Source organism: Poecilia reticulata, chromosome 1, assembly GCF_904066995.2.
Source record: "Poecilia reticulata chromosome 1, P_reticulata-male-v2, whole genome shotgun sequence".
Lineage (NCBI taxonomy): Eukaryota > Metazoa > Chordata > Actinopteri > Cyprinodontiformes > Poeciliidae > Poecilia > Poecilia reticulata.
Genome location: NC_088830.1, coordinates 21,033,788 through 21,045,948, shown reverse-complemented (window position 1 = coordinate 21,045,948; position 12,161 = coordinate 21,033,788). Strand labels below are relative to the sequence as shown.

The following is a 12,161-nucleotide window of genomic DNA, read 5'->3' as shown; positions in this document are numbered from 1 at the left end:
CTGATTTTAAAGCTATTAAATGTTTCTGCAGGTCCAGCATTTCGCCTGGACCTCAGCTGCCTTCTTTGTATCTAGAAATAAAACTCCCAGCATGTCTGAGCAACATATTCCTCTATTAGAAAATTGGAATTTACAAAATAATATCCAGGAGTAACAAAGACATTTCTGCGTAGCAAACGATACCAGTCACATTATTTACATCTGCAGCGGCTGAAGCTGAGCCTAAAGGCAGAGGGAATGGACACTACTCCTGATGAGACACACCTGCAGACAGACAGGCTCATCACGTGAAACATCCGTTCAATGTGGAGACACTGGAAGTTAAAAAAAAAAAAAAAGGAGCAGTCACTTTGTTGGAGCAAAACGACAGAATCCCAGCAGAGTTCCTCCCGATGCTTGTTAACGTGTTGATTTAAGTGCAGAGTCAGTCCAGCACAGTTCGTTGTTCATTTCTTTGCTTTGCCTTTCCCCTTGCCTTTGCCCTTCCCGGATTCTTGCTTCTTCTCCTTCGTCGACTCTTTAGTTGTTTTGGTCTTCTTCTGCTGCAGAGAGAAACCCAACAGGTGAATAACCAGAAAGCAGAACAGAAAAACCTCTTCAGGTCTGAACACACTTACTTTGATCATGGCGTCTGCTTTGAGGCCCTCGGCTTCGTCCCCAGACTCCTGGTCGTCCGGACCTTCGTCTCCTTCGTCCAGATCCGCTCCTCCTCCTCCTCTGCGGCCCTTCTTTACAGCTTGGAGGGAATATGGCGTCAGGTGGACCTCCTTGTTGTACGCCCGCGTGAAAGCTGCCTTCACCTGGGAGTACAGAGTTATTACCTAATGAGCTAATCTGAAGTTGATTAATCTTATCGATCAACTAACGATTAGTTGACAAGCGCCCGTTTTCTTAAAAACTCCAGTCAAGCAGGCCAACCGTCTTTCTATAACGTAAAGGTCTAAATTTTCATAATATGCTGCATTAAAAGAAAAACATTAAAATCGAATATTATTTTTGTATTAAATACTGATTACATAAACGATAACTGTGCTTTTCTCACATGATTAAATTTAGACATATTTATAAAATATAACAAAACATGAACCTCTTAGACTGCCGAGTATAAAAATAAAAGCTGAAAAGAATAAAATCCGTTAAACACTTATTAATTCCCCATCAATAGAAAGATATTAATGCAGAATTACTGTCTGTGGTTGAACTGGAGCAAATTTTAAAACTTTACTCCAAAAAGACTCACGACGACGGCCCTCAAAAATCAACCTCTCATTGGCATCGTATCTTTAAAACATTTTTTCTCCTCTGATTTTCTCTCATCACATCCTCGACTTCGTAGCGCAGCGCTGAATGAGCGCTACTAAGGTGAAACATAAGGAGCTTATTGAGTGTTTATATTTCAAAACAGATCCGCTGCAGCTGATCCAGAATGCTGCTGCTCGGGTTCTCACTAAAACCAGGAAGATAGAGCACATAACACCAGTTTTAAAGTCCCTACACTGGCTCCCTGTAGCTCAGAGAATAGACTTTAAAATACTGATGTTAGTTTATAAATCACTGAATGGTTTAGCACCACAATACCTTAAAGATCTGTTATTACTGTACCAACCGTCTAGACCCCTCAGATCTTCTGGTTCTGGTCTGCTCTGCATTCCCAGAACCAGAACCAGACGAGGAGAAGCAGCATTCAGCTTCTATGCACCACAGATTTCGAACAAACTTCCAGAAAACTGTAAAACAGCTGAAACACTGGGTGCTTTTAAATCTCAACTTAAAACCCACCTGTTTAGAGTTGCTTATGGCTAAATTAGGGTTAGAGTGCGGGTTTTGATGTCTTCCATGTTTTTATGTTTTTAATTTCTTCTTCTTTCTTTTCGACGTTTTAATGATGTAATGGTTTTTTTTTTAAATCTCTCTCTTTCTCGCTGATTATTTCTGTTTTTATTTTAATTATGTAAAGCACTTTGAAATGCCTTGCTGCTGAAATGTGCTATACAAATAAAATTTGATTGATTGATTGATCCGCATAAAGAGCATTTTGTGCCCCACGCCGGACTCCGTTTGGACCGTTTCTCTTTCCCCTTATGGTACGGCTCCAAAATCTTTATTTTAAGGATGACCGGCGGCGCCCTCTGCTGGATGGCGGCCAAACTACAAGACTAAAAAAATGGTCTAAGCAGGTAATAATAGAAGTGGATTAATTGTTTGTATCCCTACCTAAAAGCATAAAAATAACGATCAGGATGGGAAAGCATTCAGAAACTGTTTTTAAAAAATTAGAGTGAGCCTCTTCAGTGGTCCTCAGCTCACCTTGGGGTCCAGTTTGGAGTAGGGGTCAGGCTGCCCGCCCCACACACTGATCTCCATGATGCTGTCCACGTCCTCCTTGAGGAGCTGGTAGTCGTCCAGCAGCTGCACGGCCTGCGCCGCTCCCTCTGTCCCGTGCCTCTGCAGCGGATGCAGCAGCGCATGGCGCAGGTAATGCATGTAGTCCAGGTTGACCGCCTGTCTGCTGCTCAGGGTCCTGCAGGAGCAAAGAGCATGAAACACCCCGCCCCGGGAGCGCGACGGACGAACAAAAGGAGCTTACGGTACTTTAAGCTCATGTGTGAGGTCAGCTCCTGCACGATGCGGGAATGTTTGTTGGTGGAGGAGTTCTTGCCCAGCCAGCTGGGGAAGGCGGGGAACTGAGACATGTATCCTCTCATGAGCTCGCCCGGCAACACGCTGGCAAAGATGGCCTGAAAACACAACCAGGCTCAGAAGCATTCACACTGGTTGCACTAAAGTGGCAGAAGTGGCTCCAAGCTACGGCTGGACGACATGGCTGAAAAATGCATCACGATTCAAGCGTTTCATATCAGTCGATATAACGGATTAGTTTTTAAGTTTTAAATATCTGAAATACTGAAACTGGTGGCGTGATTTCTCATGTTTTATCCAGTTTCCTCTCCAGTTGTTATTTTCTCTTTTCCATGTTTTGTTTTTTTTCCAGCAGTTCTGAGGCACAGTGGCAAAACCTGAAACTGCGGCTGCACAAGTTTCTCAGCAAGTTATTGCTAGGTAACCAAAGAGCGAGTCAGTTAGCCGATGCCACGCACCTAGCTTTAGCCTTTCCTCTGCCTACATCCCCCAGAATGCTGTGCAGTTCGGGATTGGAGCTCAGTGAAATTATTACATGTTCTATCGGACATTTCATCTATTGATATTGATCACATATTTATCAAAATACATATTGTTATTGATTTATTGTCCTACTCAAAATAGCAACATTGTAGATAAATATGCATGTAGAGACAAAAACACGTCACACTCTGACTCTGCAACAGGCCTTCATCTCGGCTTCACACTGAGCTGGAATAATCTTTCATTTCACACGCTGTTTATGGAAAACTTAGTTATTATTTGATCATATATAGATGAATGTCATTACATGTCAAATAAGTTGCTACTTTAAAATTAGCTTCTAAAGAACATTTCAGCATCTGTCAATAAACTCCTCCAGAGATCAGACTGATAAGTTTGACACATAAATACAATTAATTAGCTTATCAGTTGCTATCAGAATATTATTTAATAATTCAGTCCTTATAGTTGACAACACAACACTTACCTGAGTGGGAAGCAGGGACCAGTTCTGACTCGATCGGATCCTTCTGTCCACCAGGTCGCCGTTGGCGATGGAGTCGGCGGTCTTACTGAGCAGCACCAGGTGGGACTTCATGTCTCCACTGTGAGCAAAGACGAAAGCAGGAACGTCAGCCGGACGCGAGTCTCTGCAGACCTACGCAGCGTGGCGCGCCCCGCTCACCGAGCCGCAGCCGGACGGACGTGCGGGTAGTTCTCCTGGACGAAGAGCGGCGCCAGAGAGTAGTCGTGGAAGAAGAGGTCGGACTTGTCGATGAGGCTCATGTGGGCCGTCTCCTCGCCCGAGGCGAACACCTTCCTGCAGACGTCGAACGGCCCCAGCTTCGTGTCCTTGCGGGCGCTGGCCGCGTCGGACTTGCACCGGTCGTACGTCATCACCTTGTCTTTGGCCGACCACATGCTCAGGTTGTGAATCACCTGGAGGCACGGGGCCAAAGTGACGAGACGGAAATATCCCAGCCCTCACAGAGCGAGGCGCTTTGCGCTCCTTACCTGTCGCACGTCCTGGTTGGAGGCCAAGATGATTTCATTGAGAGCCGGAGGAGGGATCTTGATTCCCTCTTTATAAGCAAGAGACATCATGGCTCCCTGGGGGAAAAGTGTAAACCAAATCAATAAAATGATAGAACAGGAAAGAAAATCCAATTATGAAAACACTCATTTCTATAGTTCAGGTCATTTTAAGGTTAATGGACACGTTGCAGCGCGACGACGGAGGGAACCTTGATCTGCTCCACCCGCGGCCTCTGGAAGCGCAGGTCGAAGCAGTAATTGGCCAACGATCTGATCTTCTGGTGGTTGCGGTCGTTGCACATGCAGATGATGGGAATCTTTGAGTTTTTGATCAGGCCGATCATCTCCTACAAGAGGTCAGAGAAAAACACTCTTACTACAAGTAAATATCCCAACTGGTTAGATTTCCATCAGGCACACAGTCATTTCCCAAACAATTATTTTGAACCTTTCCATAAACTCCAAAAGCCGAGCGGATCGTGAGAAACGAGCTCCAGTACCTGGATTCCTCCTCGGTCCTCATTTCCCGCCATGCCGTCCACCTCGTCCATGATGAGGACGTGCCTGCTGCTCACCGTCTGAGACGTCCCTGCAGGGCAGAGAGAAGAGGCTCAAAACGGTTTGAGATTTGCTGAAGAAGAGGATAAACATGAAGAGCACAGCCAGCGGTAGCTGTGTGGCAGAGTTCAGTTTTCATGTTGCAGCGCTGCAACTTCTCTACAGATTTAAAGAGTTTTCAGTCATTTTAACCTCCATTTATTTATATTTTAAAAATGGAGGAGGGATGGATAAAAGGAAGGAATGAATGGATCTACAGAATTTGGTATAAAAATATATTTAGTTTTTATTTTTAAGTCACATCACCCTGCTCTATTTAAACATGGGGGCAGGAAATAAAGTCTTCATATTTTTCCAGCTCTATTTCCAAACTCCCCCAAACCTGGAAAATATTCCAGACTTTTCCAGGTTGTGAAGCCGCTCCAGTGAAAGGGCAACGATGCCACTTTCTGGTATCGGTATTAGCGAATTATTAGGAAATATTTGGAACCAATTTTCAATCGTTTACGAATCGGCAGCTGCTTTATAAGCAAACATTGACCTTTGTAGAAGTTCTCGATGCTGGTGTTGTTGAGCGACTCCGCCACGACTTCCTTCAGGCTGTTTTTGCTGCGAGTGCAGCTGGCGTTCATCTCCACGTAGCTGAAGCCCAGCTCCTTCAACGACAAGCAAACCCACAGATTCAAACAGGAAGTGCGGCCAGAGTCTGCTGGTTAGGCGCCAGTGTGTGCCCTCCGACTGACCTCACAGACCAGGGCAGCTGTGGTCGTCTTCCCCACCCCTGGAGGCCCAGACAGCAGAGCGGCTTTGTATCCCGATCCGTCGTCCTTCCCTCCTCCAAATTTACCAAACCTCGACGCTGTCGAACAGAAAGCACATCTAGAACCGACACGTTTCTGCCAGGTGAGCCGGCGTGAGGTCGGCCGGTTCTTCTGCTACCTGCGGGTTTGTCCGCTCCTCTGCTGTGGTGCCTGTGCCAGTTCTGCAGCCAGCGGAGCAGCTTGTTGGCACAGCTCTGCTCCCCCTGCTGGCCGATCACAGCCTTCAGGGAACGTGGACGGTACTTGTCCACCCACAGGAGACCGGCAGCGTCCCCCTGAGGGGAAGGAGGGGAGGGTCCAGGAGCTGAGGAAGAGGAGGATGCGGAGGGAAGGCCCAGCTCCCTCCGGGCCGTCTGTCTGGAGCCCCTCCCAGTTGGGGTGCTGCCGCCGCTGGCTCTGGCTCTGTGTGCCTGGCCCGTCTTTGAGGGGCTCGGGGTCTGGGGGGACCTGGAGTTCCCCTTGGAGGGGGAGATCTTCTGAGCCTTGGGGGTGACCTTTGAGGTCCGACTCGGAGGAGTTCTGGTGTTTGAGGCTTTGCACTAAAAGAAACATCCAAAGAAATAAAGAGAGATCGATTTCATTAGAACCATTGAAAGGTTAAAGCTGATATCTATAGACTGGCTCAAACACAGCAGGAGGTCACAGAGGGTGAATAACATTTTATTATGTTTTATTCTCAGTACTAATCATTTCAAAAATTTATTTTTTTGGAGGAAAACACCAGGTAATATTTTTTTCTTTAGGTAATATTTTGGTAAATTTCCATCAGGTGGTTTTCACATCAGTTAAGCTGCTACTCTTTAAAGGGCAGTTTCATGTAAAATTGTTTTTTTCTTTAGCTTTACATCATGTTATAATGTTATTCCTTTGGTTACTTGATTGAGCTAAAAAATGGGACGACGTGCCTCTTTAAGCCATACTGTAATAAAAGCCACACTGATGTTTATTACTGCTAATGTGCCAAAGTAAAAACATTTGTAATGTTACAACTGCAGGAGTCCTGACCTCGGTTTCTGCAGCGATCTCATACTTTGACTTCTTTCCTGGTTTGGTCCTGATCAGCTCCAACAAGCCGTCCTCATCCAGGATGGTGGTGCCTAAACTCTCAGCCTAGAGAGCAAAACGCAGAGAGCAAAACTCCTTAACATCAATGAAACTGGAATATGTCTGTAATTTATGCTTCCTGTTCTTTTATAAATCAGAAGATATAAAAAAAAAAATAAACCACAACATCCTGTTGCGTTCGAGTACAAAAACAGAGCAACTTGAAATTATTTCACCAGTTTATTTCCCCCTGCTTAATAAATGTAAGGAAAAATTAAGGGCTCGAGTTTAATAAACATTTTAGTGTGAGATTTTTATTTGTAAGAATGTTACATGTCTTAGCAGATTTAGGTGATGCAGGGTGAAAAAGCTTACACTTCTTCTTACTCCTTAATAAAAGTGTTATTTACTAATATTTGTGTATTCTATTATCAATGATTAATTAATAGTAATAAGGCCATATAATCCCTATTTTGAATTCATTTATTTATTATGAATTTAATTATTAATTTTTAATCTTAATTAACATTTTCTTGATTAATTTATTATTTACCAAATTTATTAATCGATTACAATTTATTATTAAGATTATCATCATTATTACTGCTAGCAGTAGCAGTTATTTTCTTCAATTTAGCAGTAGTAGAAACCCTTTTTGTTTGTTTTATGTTTCATCTTTATTTAAATTAAATAATCCAAATAAACCCTGATAATCTGACGCAGGCTGGCTGACCTTGTCCAGTTTGGACGCTCCGCTGTCTCTGCCCTGCACCAGGTAGTTGGTCTTCTTGCTGACGTTTCCCGTCACTTTGCCTCCGTGACGCTCAATGAGAGCTTTGGCGTCGTCTCTCTCCATCGACTCCAGGACTCCGGTCAGCACAAACACACACCCCTCCAAACAGTTCTCTGCTCCCTAGAAATGGATTTTAAACTGAGTAACTTGGTTTTGAAATAAAGAACGACTGCGGAGCCGCCGGTTCCCCGTCGTGACGCTCCACCTTACCTCGGGGATGTCCTTGGATCCCAGCGCCCGCGGTCCGTCTCTGTTGAGGTAATTCCTGAAAGCTAGCGTGTGCATCTTCTTCTTCTCCGCATCGTCAGGACTTGTACTTGTGCTCTGGTTGGGAAGCAGAATAAAAACCTGAAAGCGGCTCAGACGAACGGGTCAGAGTTCAGCCTCTTGCGTCGCAGGAAGCAGCATTACCTCGGGCTTCTTGGGAGACGTCTTCAGCGCCGTCGGTGTCGTTCCTGCTTTGGGCGTGAACTTCATGTCCGAAATGGAAGAAGCACGCGGCTCTTTTTTCGGAGAAGTTTTGTTTTTCCTCGGTGAAGCGGGCGCTTTGCTTTTCGCGCCTTCGTCCTTCGCCTCGTCCCGTTTCTTCATCATGGCCAGCTTGGAGCTGGCTCTGCCGGCAGCGGGGCTCTTCTTGGGCGACGGACTGATGACGTCCTCCGGAGCGGTCCGACTGGTCTTCGACGGGACGCTCGCGCTGCTCTTCTTGGGGGTCGTGGTTGGACTTGGCCTTTCCTCAGAGTTTTTGCGCGCCTTGAAAAGGCACAAAAAACATTTTTACATCTCCTGTACAAGAAGCCAACATGCCTGTTAGTGACCGTTGCAGTGCATTACTTTTTTGGGCTGTGGCTCGGTGTCCAGCAGGGCCAACGTTCTGGCAAACTCCTCGTCCTCATGGACTTGTTTCTCCACCTGCTCGAAAGAAACATAGCAAAATCATTGCATAAAGACAATTACAAAGTCGGCCTTCCATCACCTGAAGAACAGTTTTTAGGATTGAAGAGGACCGATTCTGCATCAGTTATGTACTAATGAGTTTTGATCTTCAATATGAAATTAGTGAAGGTAAAGCGGGGAAAAATTGACGAGGGTTTGGAAATCGCCACAGATCAACAAAACATATCAAGCTAGAAATTGTACATTTGTTGGAATATATTTCTATTGCCAGAAAAATCCCTACATCTAACTACCGATGGAGGTAGATGGGCTCGTAGCTGGTTAGGGAGGTGCTGAAAGAAGTCGCATCCTAAACAGGAACCGGCACACTCTGGTTCATGTAACCCACATGTGCAGCTGCAAAAAGCTGCTCTTTAATTAAAACTATGTCAGGAGAGGAAACGGCTTTTCTGACATCAACAAGCTGCATCTGATGACAATAAATTGACAAAAGTTAAAACGACTTGTTTAAATCCTGAATGTGTTTTCTCCTCCTTTTCTCCCCCCACCCCACACTACTCCACTGAATGAAAACATTTTCCAATGATCTCCAAACGGAGAATTCAAGACCCTGATTCAGTTTCTGCTTCGTGTGAAAACACCCCGTAGTTGATTTAACCTCTTACCTCCGTGTCCTCCTCCATCTGCAGCTGCCGGGCCAATTCCTCGTCGCTTATCAGGTCGTCTAACTCTTGAGTCGGCTGAAGGAAGACAGGAGTTTTACAAATTTAGTTTCCTGCAGAGTAAGAAAATGATTAGAGAAAAGACGTCATGGAGGATTGGAGGAAAGTTAAGTTAGCTTACAGCCTTTCGCTTGGTGCTGGCCACCAGCTTCTTGTCCGAGCGGTGAATCTCTCCGCTGCCGAAGTAGTCGAGAACAGAGGTGGGAGTTTGCTTAGGCTGAGGGGGAGGGGCTAGTTTAGGGGTTGTAGGAACTTTGGGACTCTTTCTCTCGGTTTTCCCCCGACTCAAAGGAGGCTTAGCAGGAGACTTGACTCGCTCTTTGGCTTTAGGACTGCAGCTGTCTTCTTCTGACTTTTTGTTAGCGCCGTTCTGTTTGGACTTGGAGGCCTTCTTCAGACTCTGGAAGTTGTCATTGTCCGAGTCTGCAGGTTCGAGAGATGAGCAGAGATTTTCTTTAAAGGCCAAATGCTTTAGGAGGAACTGAGAATATTTTCCTTCGATGGTGTCTGACCTGTTTCAGAGACGTACTGCACAGGATCCTTCCTAGGAGGCGGCTTTGCTTTGCTGGTCGCAGCTTTCTCTTTGGAGGATTTCTTAGCCTTCATCACCGGCTCTTCCTCGTCTGAATCTGATTAGAAACAAGGATGACATGTTTTTCATTTCTCATCTAATTTTTTAGAAAATGTCCCTCTCTTAAAGATGCAACTCCTAGAACTGATCCCCTCCAGCTTTATGAAAACTGGAACTCCAAAACGTTTTCTGCCATTTTCTCACTGAAGATAAACAAGGATTAAGATTAGCATTTTTCTAACAAAGATCTAAATATATAAAAAAAAAAACAATGTGTTACTCTATTGCACAAACTGTAAAGTGTAATTATACAGGCAGAAATGGAATACCAGGAAGAAGTCGCTGCTTTACAAAGAGTTATAAAGATGTAGATAAATCAACTAACATTTTCTTTCATGCATCTTTAATAATGATAAAGTTCGGGGACTTATTTGATTAATTCCTATTTTGCTGGTTTCCAACTAGAGCTTCACAATATATCAAATCAGAATTATTGCAGCTTTAGCATGTTTAATATTGAAATAGCAAAAAATGTTTTTGGATGCAAACTTTGATTTAATTGACATCCAAATAGCCGATTATATATATTTTGCCATTTGGACAGACTTGTGCTGGATTTTACGACCAGAGGTGCTGCAGAGTTTAAACATAAACATGCCAACGCTCATGAGGGGCAAAAAAAAAAAAAAAAAAAACTGTGAGGAAAATAAGCATCAACATCTGCAATTTCATGTTTTTGTGCAGTTCTAGTGATTCAAACCTACTTTTTCTATCAAAGAAGCTTTAGCTCATTTTATTTCTTTGAAGAGTTAAAAGTGGAATTGGTCAAAATCTGGTCAGACGTAAAGAAAAACCTGAAATTGGTACTGGCAGGAAATAATCTAATTGGTGCATCTCTAGACTATTAGTCTATATGTTCTTTTATGATATAAATATTAAAATATTTCGCATACCCGATTCTATAACTTGGCGTTTCTTTCTTTTCTTCTCGCTGCTTTTGTGTTGCTCTTCATTTTTGGAGCTTTTGACCTGAATAACAAGAATACAAATATTGTGTAATGAAATGGGGGGGGAAAACAGGATTTTCTTTCTTTTTACATGGTGGAGGACAATATCTTCTTGCCTTAGCGCTCTCCTTCTTCCTCTTTTTCACATCATCTTCTGAAGAACTCTTCTTTTTCTTCTTCTCGTCTGGTTTTCGGTCTACATTTGGGGCAGGCTTGCCTGATACCGGTCCAAAGAACCGCCTGATGTCCTGCACACAAACACAGTATGTAGTGATGCAGATTGAAACACAGCGGAGTTGTAAACTTTTATATCTTCACTAGATCGCTGTGATTGTAAACACAAGACTGATGCAGAGACTTCAGTGAAAAGAGGTCGGAGGATTAATTGGTGAGTTCAGGCGCTCATTTTCAGTAGCGTTCACTTTCTGACTAAGATCCTGCACGTAAACGCACCATTTTTCCTAAACAACAACAAAAAAAAAACCCCAGCACAAACATGTCAACATTTAAACAGCTTTATGCTTATTTCTAGTGTAAAATAAATTGAAGCGGTTTAGCTGCAGCTAAACCCGAGAGCAGCTTTATCCACAGGACTTCGCAGGTATCTTTCGCCTTGTTGAGTAACTTTGGGAGTTTGTGCGGCTCCAGGCCTGAGCGGACAGATTTAAACTGTTACCTACCATGATGAACACGCTGCTCTCGCACCCTGGATGCTGGTTTGGTGCAGAAAAGACGGAAAATCTTTCAGCTGTTGGCGCGAAGCACTGTGGTCGCCAGGAGGTGACGCACCAATACAGGATTGGCGTGCGTCCGTACGTCATCAGACGTGCCGAGTTTATTTAGGAATTCAAAAACAAATCAAAACGTGCAATAATGATAATAAACCCGCTATGGTTTAAATTTAAATCACAGATATTGATATCGCACTAATTGCTCTTTGCCACTTTTTCTAAAAACCTTTGTACCCTAAGATTTTTAATATCCGTACTGATCAAAATTCTTCCATGTGTTTCTGACCGGTTCTTTACATGAAGAATCTTGAATAATTTAAGTTACATTTAATTTCCCTTTGAGATCAATAAAATATTTTTTTAATTGGCCATGGCAGCACATTATGCGGGGCTTAAAATCTGAGGAAGCTGATCGGTGTTGGTGAAACCATCAGGTTTAAAACAGATCGAAAGCTAAATATTAGCCTGCCCTCAAATATGTACTATATTAACATATTTGAAACATTGGGCTACAAATAGATGTTGAACTGCATCTGCTGATTTACTAGATCAGCTTAGATTTAGAAAATTTTAATTACCATTACTTGATCCACTTAGCATTTCACCTTCGTTGCACCTCTACCAGTAGTTGTGCCCATACATATATTTTTGCAGAAAACCTGGAAAGCTCCATTAGGCCCCAAAACTTGATTTTTAAAAAATGTTTCATGTTTGTCCTTTTATAAAATATATCATTGTAAAAACAGATCTGCAATTCATATTAGAGCCAACATGTATTATAAATAGAACATTTCTTGACTCCAAACCCTTTTGTTCATGTTAATCCTTATTGTAGCTCAATAAAATAACCCAGAAAAAT

At 43.4% G+C, this 12,161-nt stretch overlaps 1 protein-coding gene across 2 annotated transcripts; it reads right to left on the bottom strand.

Moving 5' to 3' along the window:
• Window positions 1-94: 94 nt before the first annotated feature.
• Window positions 95-11,407, bottom strand: rfc1 (replication factor C (activator 1) 1). 2 transcript variants are annotated; one of them, XM_008412650.3, is made up of 23 exons: window positions 11,252-11,407; window positions 10,688-10,819; window positions 10,518-10,593; window positions 9,506-9,622; window positions 9,115-9,416; window positions 8,937-9,011; window positions 8,209-8,286; window positions 7,786-8,127; window positions 7,585-7,698; window positions 7,315-7,494; window positions 6,543-6,647; window positions 5,656-6,076; window positions 5,460-5,575; window positions 5,258-5,372; window positions 4,659-4,747; window positions 4,368-4,505; window positions 4,138-4,233; window positions 3,809-4,062; window positions 3,611-3,728; window positions 2,593-2,738; window positions 2,308-2,521; window positions 618-800; window positions 95-542 (listed from the first exon to the last, which is right to left on the bottom strand). In XM_008412650.3, exons 1-23 carry the CDS (start codon window positions 11,390-11,392, stop codon window positions 447-449), a joined length of 3,648 nt encoding a protein of 1,215 aa, XP_008410872.2. In that variant the 5' UTR covers window positions 11,393-11,407; the 3' UTR covers window positions 95-446. The 2 variants fall into 2 exon arrangements, with proteins under 2 accessions (XP_008410872.2, XP_008410881.2); XM_008412659.3 differs by having other exon boundaries at window positions 95-539.
• Between the last annotated feature and the right edge of the window lie 754 nt (window positions 11,408-12,161).